The sequence below is a fragment of the Oryzias melastigma genome, linkage group LG18 (assembly GCF_002922805.2).
Source record: "Oryzias melastigma strain HK-1 linkage group LG18, ASM292280v2, whole genome shotgun sequence".
Classification (NCBI taxonomy): Eukaryota; Metazoa; Chordata; class Actinopteri; order Beloniformes; family Adrianichthyidae; genus Oryzias; species Oryzias melastigma.
This window is the reverse complement of record NC_050529.1, coordinates 22,518,966-22,532,893: the sequence shown is the minus strand read 5'-3', so window position 1 is coordinate 22,532,893 and position 13,928 is coordinate 22,518,966. Positions and strand designations below refer to the sequence as shown.

Genomic DNA, 13,928 nt, shown 5'->3' with positions numbered 1-13,928 from the left:
TGCTGTCCAAATCTACAATTCCAAAATGCCCTGGAAATTTGCCAGAAGTCTTTGAATAAAACAGTGTGCATTGATGCTGAGTATAGACCACAATGCATTGCGTTTGAACACTTTTTTTCAATAAAAAGAACAGTGATAACCAGTTTTATTTGTTCCGTTTAGTTTAGCAATCGCAGATCGTTTCTATTTTATAGCCGACTTTCTCCTTTTGTACAATTGTTTGGTGATATTGGGCTGCATGAATAAAATTGTATTGATCCTGGAAGACAAACCACCACCAGGAGAGCCTCTTCTATTGGAAATATGAACTTTATTTCATCCATACAAAATAAAACGAATGTTAAAAGTTTACAATACAGCGAGAACTGCCTGTTTGCAACCATTTTATACCAACAAATACAAGAGAGCCCCATCTCTGCCGTCATTTAAAACAATCTAAAAGAGAGGGAAAAAAAAAAAAACGTTCCTGATTCAGGAGCAAAACTGAAGCTAGAGAGGAAGAACCTTAAAACCAAACTCATGCTCCTAGAGTCTCACTGCATGGTGGTTGTGGAAAAAATTCAGAATCAGATTTCCAGCTCCGACAGTAAACCGTTCACCTGCTGACGTGCTGGGAGCTCACCTGCATAAAAGTCTAAAAGGAAGGAGGGAAAAACGTGAACCACTAACCTATAGTAAAGCAACTTCTTTATTTAAAAGGATTTAGCAGAAAGATGTGAGAGAAACCAAAAAACATAGATCAGGATTTTACAGCAGGATTTGGAGCTGCGGGATGACAGGTTAATAACACTTTAGCGGTACTGGTCGTCTTCCAACCGGCCTCAAACACCGACCAGCTTCACCCGTCGTCTCAGTGCGAGCATCAAATACTGGAGTAAAGCTTCGCCTACCACTTCTGCACCGACCTGAGGGTCACTGATATGCTTCACCTTTTCAGAAAGTTAGGAAAAAAAGACAAAAAAAGAAAAGAGTGCCAAAAGAAAAAACGCTGAAGCTTTCCCATCCTGCAAAAACTTTTTAAAAAACATCCTCCACTGACTTTTTATTCCTACAAATAAAAGCCTTAAAAAGAAAGAAAATTAAAACATATCATGTACAAGGGGACTGTCTGCCTCTCATAGAATTGGGGGGGGGGGTTCTCTTTCAGCTCTCTTCAGAGTCTTTCCCGCTGCTGGTTATAGCAGCAGATCAACGTAAGAATATGAAAACAACTGTGTGGGATCCCGGTTTGAGAGACAGGGGGAGAGAGCGTGGAGGGGGGGCAGCTAAGAGTCATAGTCTTCATCATCGTCATCCTCCGTTTTGTGCGGCGCAGGAGGTGCGGGAGGCGGCACGTTGCTCATTGCGGAAGGATGGGGAGCGAAGGCCACGGCCCCCAGAGGCTGCGCTGGAACCAGGCCTCCCATCGACACCATGTTGCTCGCGTAGTGGGGGGGCGCGTTGGGGCTGTGGACACATGCAGCAGCCGTTACCACAAGAAATGCCTTCAGGAAAAAGTCATAAAAGTGCTTTAAAACACACAAAACCTCCCAACTCTTCCTGTCAGTCACAGACAGCCGGGGAAACAGCTCCCTCTGGTGGTGATTTCTGGTAAAGTCACCAGATTTCACAATACTAGCAGTTCAAGTGAGGTCATGTGACCTGTGAGAGACAAAACATTCTTTTCCAATATGAATAGGAGGCTTTATAAAACACCAATCAGTGATGTCTGCAGTCACAGTCATGAACACGGTGTTCCAAGTGGGATGACCTTTTGACGGTGGATGAGACCGCCATCGCAGCAAAAAGAGAAAAAATTCTGCATCAAAAAGAAAAGCTGCCACAAATAAAATAATTTTTATTTTTATATTTCATCTATATGCTAGCTATTTTAACTAATGTAGGATTTTTTTCATTTTTTTAGGCTATTTTGGAGTTCAGCTAATATTTTTGCTGTTTTGGCTAATTTAGGCTTTTTTATGCTAATTTGGTATTTAACTAATATTTTAGCTGGCCATCAGCTTCAGTGTTTTCAGCTATCTGTTTCAGCATCTTCAGCGAACAAATTCAGCTTACAGCATTCACACTAGCATTATTTCTGGTAATGCAACATATCTAGTTAATAATTATGTTAAAAATTATGGTTTTAAAGTTTTTAAAATGTAGTTTTAGAGTGTTCAATAGATGTTTATCCTGTTCGACCTGCGACCTAAGGTGTGTTTTGGATTCTGGCCTCGTGTGCGATTGAGTTTGACACTCCTGATATTAAGTAAGGACTAATTGACTATTAAACTAGTCGTCGGGTATTTTAATAGTCAGTAGATTAACCCTGGCAGCCCTAGTGAACGTCGACATGTCACTGTGGATCAACAGTCTCCTGGTTGCAAATGATGTGGAAAAACTCGGTTCTAAACTCACAAAGCCACTAACTGAACCTCTGGACTTTTGGTTTCTGTTTTCTGTTTTCCCAAACCTTTTTCAGACCACGGTCTGGTTTCTTCCCGGTCTAGTCTGTACAAGACTGACGTTGGTGTTCTTTTTCTAAGGCTTGTGCTTTCCGGAAAGTATATTTTTCAAATTAAAATGTACTTTAAAAAGACTGTCAAAGACTGTCAAAAACGGTAGATGTTTGGCAGAGGATAAAGATTCAATGAAAATAAAGGTGTTGATTTGTAGAAGTTGTTTCTGATTTGTAAAAACATAAAGGGAATGCAGCAGTCTGATAAAAATGCCACAATAACACTGAGAACTCAATTCAAACTTAGATTATCTGTCAAGGCAAAAAGATTAGTCACATTTTTCTTTTATTAAATCTTGATTCATTGTGTATTTCTTTTTAACACAGAGGAGTATTTTCTGCCTTTTTTTAGCTTTGCTGTAGAAAAATTGCTTAATGTCCCTTTTACAAGTTTCCACAAATCAGAAACTTTATTTATTGAATCTTTTTCTCCGTAAAATATCTGCAGCTGAATAGGACCCATTAAAATGCCATACATACTTCCCCTTAACCAGAATAGTGGAGGCTAACAACCAGATGTCAACTGTTTTTTTATTCAAAATTGTTTTAACTTCCAGGTTTTACTTACCAGCACTTTTTATGCATTATTTATTATTTTATTAGTATGTTTTTTTTAACATGGGTAGGTTTAAAGCAGGCGTCTCCAAGCTTTTTCTTTCATCCAATGAGGTTAGAGTTTCTTTCTTGTGAGGGCCCATAACTCTTTTCTTCTGTGATGTGGGGCCGGGGTCGGTTTGTAGGCTAACAGAAAAAGTGTAACAATCACAGCCTAAACTTAAAAATACTTATGGTTTTCCAGAAAGCCACACATAACCAAATTTTAAATAATTCATTTCTGTTTTCTTTAGAGATAAAACATTTTAAAATCTAGATATATAGCATTACCTGCGATAGATTAATAGCTGTAGATGTTGAAATTGATCAGTAAAAATATTGAAGCTGATAGCTGAAAATGCCGTAGCTGATAGCTGAGAGCGCGGAAGCTGATAGCTAGCTAAAATAATAGCGTAGTGCAAAAACTCAAAAAACAAAAATGAGCAAAAACAGCTAGCATGTAGCTGAAATGTTAGCTAAACTTCAAATAGCCTAAAAAACTGAAAAAATGTCTAATTTAGCCAAAACAGCTAGCATAAAGCTAAAATATTAGCTAAACTAAAAAAAAAAGTCTGAAAAAACCCTCAATTAGCCAAAACAACTAGCTTGTAGCTGAAATAATAGCTAAACTCCAAATTAGCCAGAAAAAAATGGAAAATGTATAATTTAGCAAAAAAACAGCTAGCATAAAGCTAAAATATTAGCTGAACTCAAAATTAGCATAAAATTTTTAAAAAAACTAAAATTAGCAAAACAGCTAGAATGTAGATGAAATATTAGATGAACTCAAAAGTAGCCAGAAAAAACTGAAAAAATGTCTAATATAGCAAAACAGCTAGCATAAAGCTAAAATATTAGCTAAACTCCAAATTAGTCTGAAAAAAAGCCTTAATTAACCAAAACAGCTAGAATGCAGCTGAAATATTAGCTAAACTCCAAGTTAGCCTAAAAAACTAAAAAAAACTTAAATTAGCCAAAACAGCTAGAATGTAGCTGAAATATTAGCTAAACAATATTAGAATAAATAGAGATGGAAAAATGTCTAATTTAGCCATAACAGCTTGGGGGCGCAAGGCCAAATGTGGAGGAGGGCCGGATTCGGCCCGTGGGCCGTAGTTTGGGGACCCCTGGTTTAAGTATGAGTGATGCACAGACCAGGAAGCATGTCATTGTACCTCAATGACAAACACAGATATCCATCTAAATATCCTCAAACACGAGTTCTTCCCACCTTGGACAAACGTTGAATATTATTCAGCTAAAAACACATTCATGGACAGACAGGTCAGTTTTCTGACTCTTTCACCACATCCTGATGAAACAAACTGAGCAACATTTGCAAGATGAAGTGCAGCAGGCAAACCAGCACTGCAGGAGGAGTGAGGGGAGGAGCATGAGCCTTAAAACGAGGCAAGGATTCAGTGTCAGGTGATGCATCACACCTGCAACAGCAGCTATCACAATCGTTCAGACGGTCCGGAGACTTCTCCCCCCTGGGACTGCTTATAATATTGTCGTTTTGAGTTGAAATTCCATAAAATATTTACATTTATTTGATGCTTTAGCAAACAGCTGAAACTTCCTCAATCCCTTTGACAAGCTAAAACCATACGATCTTCTCAGTTCTGCACCAGCAGCTGAATCCCTTCTCCGGCGGCCTCCGCCTGCTGCAGGTGAGCTCCTCACCTGTGGAACCTGGATGCAGCCTGCTGGTTTGTGCTGGACTGAGAGCCGTCCTCGTCTCCGTCCGTCTCGCTGTCCTCAGAGTCGTCCTGTAAATAACAGGTGCACGTGGTCAAAGGCATTACCCACAAGCCCTCACCTGGTCCCTCCCACAAAACCAAACCCACAGCTTAAACTCTAGTCTTTACCATAAACTGGGTCAGAATCTCAAAATGTCTGCAACCTCCAACCCTTAAAGAGCCGTTTGGGTCGATTTCTCACCGACCAGTCTGACTTCAGCCTTTAGAAAAAGAATAGATATCCCAGAAGCACTAGCACATCCCAGAACACTGTTTATTTTACCATTTGTGGTGAATCACTGCCAGGAATTTATACATCTAACAAACCAAGTTGAATCAGAGCTGATTAGGTGATTCTTATCCTGGTTTTTAACCCTAAGATTAAAATTTAATTCTTTAATTTGATCAAAAATAGAACATTTTCCGTATAATTCAATGTGACTTCAAACAGATTTAACATGGTACACGGCGCTCAAAAATCTGTCAAAGTATTTCAATTGGACTTTGTTAAACTACAAGACTTGCTTGATGAGTTGCTGGAGGATTATGGGTATTGTAGTGCAGAAATAGAAAAAAAATAATACTAAAACATTTTAAAAACTACACATATAGCAATACCTGTGATAATGCTAGTGTGAATGCTGTAAGATGAATTTGGTTGCTAAAGATGCTAGAGCTGATAGCTGAAAACGCTAAAGCTGACAGCCAGCTAAAATATTAGCTAAATGCCAAATTAGCCTAACCAACAAAAAAAGAGCCAAATTTAGCCAAAACTTATAGCATGTAATTATTAGCCGATCTCCAAAATAGGACTAGAAAACTTATAGAAAGCCTAAATTAGCCTAAATACCTAGCATGTAGCTAAAAAAATAGCTAAACTCCAAAAAAGCCTAAAAAACTTTTAAAAAAGCCTAAATTAGCCTAAATACCTAGTATGTAGCTGAAACAATAGCTAAACTTCAAAATTGCCTTAAAAAACTGAAAAGCCTAAATTAGCCCAAATACCTAGTATGTAGTTTAAAAGATAGCTAAACTCCAAAACAGCCTAAAAAACTTTTGAAAAACCTAAATCAGCAAAGACAGAAAGCATGTAGCTGACATATTAGCCAAACTCCAAAACAAACCTAAAACATCTTTAAAAAAAGGTAAATTACTCAAAATAGCTAGCATGTAGCTGTAAAAATAGCTAAACTTCAAAATTGCCTTACAAAACTGAAAAAAACTAAATTAGCTAAACAGCTAGCATGTAATATTAGCGAAACTCCAAAACAGCCTAAAAAACGTTTAAAAAGCCTAAATTAGCCTAAATACCTAGCATGTAGCTGAAAAAAAAACTAAACACCAAAAACCTAAAAAGTGAATGCCAAAATAGTGCAAAAAGCTAGCAAAATGCCAATTTTTAAAACTTTAAAACCATAACTTTTTGACATAAATATGAATAATAAAAATGCAGGAATATTATTCCAGAATAAATCAACTTAAACCTTAAAAAAAAAATTCAATATTTTACTCTCTATAAAAATATATTTAGTCAAAATTGTACAAGTTAGAAATGAGCTCAAGATAACATCGGGGAATTAATAACAATAAAATAAAATGATCTGGAGGGCCGGATAGAATTACCCGGAGGGCCGGATCCGGCCCCCGGGCCTTGACTTTGACACATGTGAGTTAGAGCCACATGGAGTGTTAAAGATTCACTGCAGTAGTTATTTGAAGCAGAGTTTTAACTTTATGCTTTAATTCTTATAATATGATAATAAAAACAGACTTCAGGATAAACCATATTTTATTAAAGCATCTTTTCATCGAAAAGTTTTGCTTTCAGGAGAAAGTTTGTTTAAACAGAAACAACACATCTGGTTGTTCATAAGGCTGGAAACCTGGATTCAGATTGACCCCATTTTCCCCGCAGCTGCTGCGGATCTAAGGAGGATCTCATGCTAATTTGGAGGAAAAGTTTTCACGCTGTGGCTTCATCCTGACTAAAGCCCCAGCGCTCTGTTACAGACCCCAGGACTACAGTGTGGACGCAGCAGACTGGTGTGACACCGGTTTCCCACCTCTTGCTCCGATTCTGTTCCAGACAGCTTCTTTTCTTTGCCTTTGGAGCCGGCCCCTCCATTTTTACGGCCCGTCCCCGGCCTCCTGCCTCTACAAGACGAAAACAGAAAGTATTAGGGCCAACAAAACAGAAAAAAAAATCATTTATAAGCAAAAATAAAGTCATGAAAGTATTCGGAAAAAAAGTCAAAAATGTACAAGTTACAAAATATAAATGTAAGCTTCTATCCACATTATGTGCAGACTAAATCCATCACTGTACCTGTTTATGGGGATGTCATAAGGTTTAGTTTATTAAAACTTAATTTGGATAAACTATATCCCTTTTTTACACCTAATTATATAACTTTATTCTGGATTTTTTTACTTCATTCTTATATAATTATTTTATTTTCATGGTGGTTTAAACATTTTGTCGTAAATTACAAACTGATTTTAAAGTTTAAAAAAAGTTCTGAGGCCTTTAATGTATTTTTGTCTGGTTATTTTGTTTTATTTTTCTAGGTCAGCTTTTGTTGCTTTCGCCGACCATTTGATGTATTTATTTTGTATTATAAAAAGATATATTTGGTTACAATAGTCTGATTTTGTTAAATGGGGCAGAGATGGTTAGTTTTCTTTTTCTGTCCCCTTTTATTTTGACCAAAGACAAGAATACTAAGTAATTAGCTGTGAGTTATAAAAATGAAATAAATACAAAATAAAGCTGATCTTGTTTGGCCTCGTTTCATTGGGTTTCTGTTCTCCAGCGATACCTGCGCGGGACTTTTTCTCCGCCTTCGATATGGTTCTCCTCCCCCTCGCCCTGCATGTCTGGTACCGTGGCCACCAGGTCCTTTAGGAAATCAAACTGCTGCTCCAATTCTATGCACTGTTTTCTGAAAACACACATTCCAGTCATTCCCATCCTGTAGAGCAGGGGTCCCCAAACTACGGCCCGCGGGCCGGATCAGGCCCGCCCCCATACACACCATCAGAAACACCGATCGAGAACCACATAGAACGTGACGTTTTATTCCACCCTTCTGCAGTCTGAACTATGAATGAGAGGATACACTTTTTATTGGTTTAAAAGTGATTCACTTTTTCTTTATTATTATTTTTCCTCCGTACGTTTTTCTGGACGTCTATAGCTCCTCAGCTCATTCAGCTATTAAAACATTCAGCTCTACTTATGGGAGCTTTTCCACTGTTTCGGCATTTACTAAAGATTTATAGACTATTTTAGAGTTTAGCTAATGTTTTAGCTACAAGCTGTTTTGGCTAATTTAGGACTTTTTTTTTTTTACAGAGATTTATGCTAATTTGGAGTTCAGCTAATATTTCAGCTACATGCTAGCTGTTTTGGCTAAATTACACATTTTACCGTTTTTTTAGGTTAATTTGGAGTTTATCTAATATTTCAGCTACATGCTAGTTATTTTGGCTAATTTAAAATTTGTAAGGCTAACTTGGCATTTAGCCAATATTTCAGCTACATGCTAGCTGTTTTAACTAATTTAGGCTTTCTTCAGTTATTTATGCTAATTTGGAGCTTAGCTAATATTTTAGCGTTATACTAGCTGTTTAGGCTAAATTACACATTTTCCCAGTTTTATAGGCTAATTTGGAGTTTAGCTAATATTTTAGCTAGCAGAATGCTAATGTCTAATTTAGCTGTTTTGGCTAAATTAGACATTTTACCTTTTTTTTTTCCCAATTTTGAATTTAGCCAATATTTCAGCTGCATGCTATCGGTTTTGGCTAGCTTTGGCTTTTCTCATTTTTTTTTAGGTGTATTTGGAGTTTAGCTAATATTTTAGCTACATGCTTGTTGTTTAGGCTAATTTAGAATTTTTTTCTGTTTTTTAGACCATTTTGGCAATATTTTAGCTAGCTATTAGCATCAGCGTTTTTAGTTATCAATTTCCGCATCTTTAGGTATTATCACTACCATCTTCAACAGCCACATTCAGTTTACAGCATTCACACTAGCATTATCACAGGTATTGCTATACATCTAGTTTTTAAAATGTTTTAGTATTATTTTTTCTATGACGATTAAAGAAATGAATAAATTTGGTTATGTGTGGCTTTCTGGAAAACTGTATACATTTACGTTTAGGCTGTGATTCCTGCACTTTTTCTGTTAGCTTTCGAGCCGACCCCACATTAGAGAAGAAAACAGTTATGTGTCCTACACAAGAAAACGTTTGGGGAGTCCTGCTGTAGACTGAGTGAAACAACAACAAAACTTTTTTCTGTTTTTTCTTACTGCAACGTGGATGTAACTTGACTCACATCATCTGCTAAAGCTATTTTTGACATGTTCTTGGAAAGCGGGTCCTTTAACAAACTTACAGGTGGGACATTGTCATGGTCTTTGCGTTCCTTGACTGGGTGACTTGACAGGCCTTTGTGAGCAAAGACTCCAGAAACAGCTCCAGAGCTCTGGCTGATGCTTTGATTAAGAACATGACAACATATCTGCGTGTACACCTGAAGCTTCAGACACAGAACCGGAACTAAAGTCAGAACTGACCAAAACCCCTGAGGTGAAGATGACTCTGCCTGTAAACACAGGGAGCGGTTTGAAAGGTTTGCATACATGCAAAACTCCCACGCTGCCCTGTAAAGTTTCAATATGTTTGCAAAGGATACATATGATGACAGGAACCGCTGCAGCCACTTTTCCTATCTCTTCATCTGTTTGCATAATCTTCTTGATCCTTGCCTGGAAAGACAAACGTCTGGGGTTATATGAGGACACGAGAGCAGGACGCGTTTGATAGAAGAAAACCTTCAAATCTGAAGCTGTTCATCCAAAGAGGTTAGAGTTTAACCACGAAAAGAAAAGAAAGAAAAAGGGAAACAAACTAAAAAAGTATTAGTAGTTCCTGAACTCACCGTTGAGTTTGTCAATCACATCGGCTGTTTACAATGACAAGAATAAAACTCCATTTACATTGTTTATTCAGAACTGAAACTTTCAGAAAGTGTTTAGCCTAAAATAAACATAACAAGAGTTATGATCATTATTGTAATTCAGATACCAATTCTGTATTCTGATGGGTTCAACTGGTTATTTCGACAATTTTCACATTATTTTAACTTTTTTTGTGGATTTATACATTTTTATTTTGTCTCCACATGTTTGTTCTTTGCTATAAAACATAAAAACTGTTTAATCTCATTTTTTGCTGGCAAAAATGACCAAATTTACCACTCAGAATTGATTTTTTTTTTTAAGTTTCACGTTCATTATAGTATTATTGTGTAATCTAATCAAGAATATATCTGTAAAAGAGAAGCTGGGGTTTTGCTAAAAAGATGGATATCAAGCATGGCCACAAAACAGTTTTAAAGGTGCATTAATAGAGAAAATTGTAGAGTAAAAAAAAAAGGTTAATGTGAATAACTATATGAAAATGTAAACACAGGAATGAAAAGCAGCCAATCTGGTGACAGTAAGACAACTTCCTCACCTTTCTATGTTAATAATTTAAAGACCCACTCAGTGAAAATTGTGTTTTTAACATGATCTGGTTGCAATTTTCAAAGAAATAAAGAAAATTTAAGCCTAAAATCACTTTTCTAAGTATTTCTTTATTCAAATCGTTGTGAATCAGGAGCAGACGGAAAAATGCTGCAGGAAAAAGCTTGTAAGTGTAACACAGAAGCTACAAGAACCCTCCTCTGCTTTTTTCTGAATCATCCATTTGCAGATAAATAGATCCATGAACGTCTCTGATTTTATCATCTGGATAGAAACTGTACGGCTGGATAGCCATCTTTGTTGCACCGGTAATGTTAAATTGGAGGTGTGAAGAGCTTTAAGCAAGCAGGAGAGAGTGTAAACAAAGGGATGATGGGATATCAGTGGAGGCTTACATCAGTGATAAATTTCTAATGAACTCCTGCCACACTGCAGAAACTATGTCCTGTGTGTATTGTTCAATTTTGCCTAAAAACTGCATTATTATGACTTTAAAAAAACAACTGAGAATGCTTTTAAATAGATCAAAAGATGATTGGAGTGTGTCTTTAATATACATATATTTTATTCTTTTCAAGCTTTAAAAAACTTCCCACTTGAAAGGAAATGTTCCCCCTCATATCACTTCTGGTTGTTTTCATTTAGATTCATCTTTAAACATTCATTATTATTCATCTGCATTCTAATATGTATTGTTCTCTAACATAGTTCAGTACAAAGATGTGACACTTTCAGACCAATTCCAAAAACACAGAACCACTCAGCTCATTTAGATGGTGTTGTTTAAAGGGCTTCATGCCGTGACAGCTCTGTGATCCATCACCGTCCGCTTATACAGCTATAATACCAGATTTAGGATTAGCATGACATGCTAAAAACAACAGGACGCACAGCCTAAGCTCCTCAGGAAATGACTCGTGAATAAGTTAGCTACGTTACTTATTTACACTGAAAATATCTCAGTGATGCAGAAGGAATTGCATTAGAAACTGCTTGCTTTGGCTTGTTTGTTCTCTTGGCAACAAAAGAGGCCAAATCCCACTCAGCCTGCTAATGCTAACGCCTCCCAACCACCGATAAAGTTCAAGTTTCAACTCACCGGAGGGAATCTGGCGTTGTACTTCTTCTTTTTGCTCGGCATAATTAAATAACCTGGTGACTGAGCTAAAATAAAAGGTTAAATGTTTGGGGTTACACTGCTATTTCATGTGAATTCCCCTCCACCGCACGTACACCAGATAGCGTTAGCTATCCGGCTAAAGTTGTTAGCGCGCTGTCGTCATCTCGTTCCTTGTTGCTTGAGGAGCGGAACGCATCCGTTTGCTTTTGCCGGGTCCTAGCGCCGGTCACATTGGAGGTGCGCTCATCTCAGATTCCACTGGTTGTTCGTGGAAAGAAAAACTTGCAAAACTACAAAAAACATGTTCTTTGAGGTCAATCAAATGATTACGAAGAACAAATAATTTCTTAAAGAAAGATTTGATGTTGAGAAAGAATATGATACATTTAAATATTTGTCACATTCAATGTAAAGTTTTATCTTTGTCTGCAACATGCAACTAAAACAGCAATTTGATCCAGTTTGTTAATGACCAAAACCCAATCTAAACATAAATGACTAACTTTAATCAACAACTCTATTGTTATTAAGATAAAGCTGGTTAATTCAGCAATTCAGGACTATTTCGTCATTTTAGCATCCCTGGTGTTTTTTGTTTAGTTTAGTTTAGTTTAGTTTAGTTTAATTATGATTGAGCTGTTTTTAAATAGGACATAGTTTTTGCAAAGCAGTAGGAAATTATCAGAAATTCACTTGTGGTTGCTGGCGTCGGGGGAACTGTTGGTATGGAGAAAACCCGCCTCCCCTTCCCATCACCCATAAAACTCTCTGTCTAGGCCTGTCAAACTCAGTTCCACAAGGGGCCAAAATCCAAAACACCTTAGGTTGCGGGTGCAGGATAAACATTTATTGAACTAGCTCTCTAAAACTAAAGTTTTATAACTTTAGAACTGTAACTTTTTAATATAATTATAAACCATATATATAGCATTACCTGTGCTAGTGTGAATGCTGTAAGCTGAATTTGGCTGCTGAAGATGCTAGTGCTGATAGCTGAAAATGCTTAAGTTGATGCACTGTAAAAAAAAAAAAAAAAACAACTTGGATTTTTTGGGATGAAAAAGGATTTTAGGTTGTAAAAATTGGAAAATATAAGTTTTATTCATTAGGTGCAATAATTTAAGTCAGTACGACAAACCAAAGTAGTTATGTGCTTCAAAATTATTTTATGAGTTGTCAGAACTCATGTCACACACCCATTTACACCTAGGGGCAATTTAGAGTCACCAATTCACCTATGAAGCATGTTTTTGGACGGTGGGAGGAAGCTGGAGTCCCTGGTGAAAACCCACGCATGCACGGGGAGAACATGCAAACTCCACACAGAAAGGTCCCAGCCGGGAGTCGAACCGGGGCCTTCTCGCTGTGAGGCAAGAGCGCTAACCACTGCGCCACCGTGCAGCCCCCCAGGTAAGTATTCCCTCATATTTATTTTGGTTCAAATAACGTTGGAAATCAATTGTTAGTGTGTTTTTTCTGCTATATTAAGCTAACAACATTAAAACTTTACCATGTGTTTTTGCTTCAGAAGGTCGAGTAAATCCTTCCCTTGAAAAATGTCAGTATTTCTCCCTAACTACTTAATGTCTTAACTATAGCTTTAATCACATATGTGACCGAGTGGTATTATTTTTTTTTTTTTGTAAACAAGCTAATTATTGAGAGAGTAGCTGCTAATTTGATAGCTAAGATCAGCAGATGGATGAGTCAACCAGATTGCTCAGTAGGCTGGGTGAAGAGTTATCACTCAGGAAACCGAGTTCAAACCCAGGATGTGCAAACTATGTAATATAATGTGAGTCAGGATTAAATATTTTAAGTTTGCTTAGCTTTTATGTGAGTTACAAAAACTGAAAATTGAAAGTAAGACAAACTTAAAAGCATAACTGAAAAAGCTGAGTTTAAGTGCTCAGCTTAATCTCTTGAAGTTTGTTGCCTTACAATTTGGAGTTTGCCCAACTTTTCTTTTTTTTACAGTGTGGCCAGCTCAAATATTAGCTAAATGCCAAAATAGCCTAAAAATCTAAAAAAAAAAAAAAACACCAAAAAAACTCATATTAGCCAAAACAGCTAGCATAGCTGAAATATTAGCTTAAGTCCAAAATAGCCTTAAAAGTCTTAGTAAATGCCAAAATAGTTCAAAAAGCTATCAGAATACCAATTTTTAAAACTTTAAAACCGTAGCTTTTTAACATAACCATGAATAAGAACAGGCAGGAATATAATTCCAGAACAATCAATTAACCCTTAAATAACTTTGAATATTTTACTCTCCATGAAAAAATATTTTGTCAGAATTATACAAGTTAAAAATGAACGCAACATAACATCGATCCATTAATAACAATAAAATAAAATGGGCTTTGGCTTTAACACGAGGTCTAGGCGTTATCCTGCTAGTTTACATCCCCTGACCGCAGCCCCAAATGTTGTCCT

General features: G+C 36.8%; 1 protein-coding gene across 2 annotated transcripts; it reads right to left on the bottom strand.

Moving 5' to 3' along the window:
• Positions 1 to 290: 290 nt before the first annotated feature.
• On the bottom strand, positions 291 to 11,690 carry drap1 (DR1-associated protein 1 (negative cofactor 2 alpha)). Of its 2 annotated transcripts, XM_024288485.2 has the most exons (7): positions 11,472 to 11,690; positions 9,538 to 9,610; positions 9,238 to 9,331; positions 7,653 to 7,775; positions 6,897 to 6,987; positions 4,778 to 4,863; positions 291 to 1,446 (listed from the first exon to the last, which is right to left on the bottom strand). In XM_024288485.2, exons 1-7 carry the CDS (start codon positions 11,511 to 11,513, stop codon positions 1,266 to 1,268), a joined length of 690 nt encoding a protein of 229 aa, XP_024144253.1. In that variant the 5' UTR covers positions 11,514 to 11,690; the 3' UTR covers positions 291 to 1,265. The 2 variants fall into 2 exon arrangements, with proteins under 2 accessions (XP_024144253.1, XP_036072616.1); XM_036216723.1 differs by lacking the exon at positions 7,653 to 7,775 and having other exon boundaries at positions 11,472 to 11,687.
• Between the last annotated feature and the right edge of the window lie 2,238 nt (positions 11,691 to 13,928).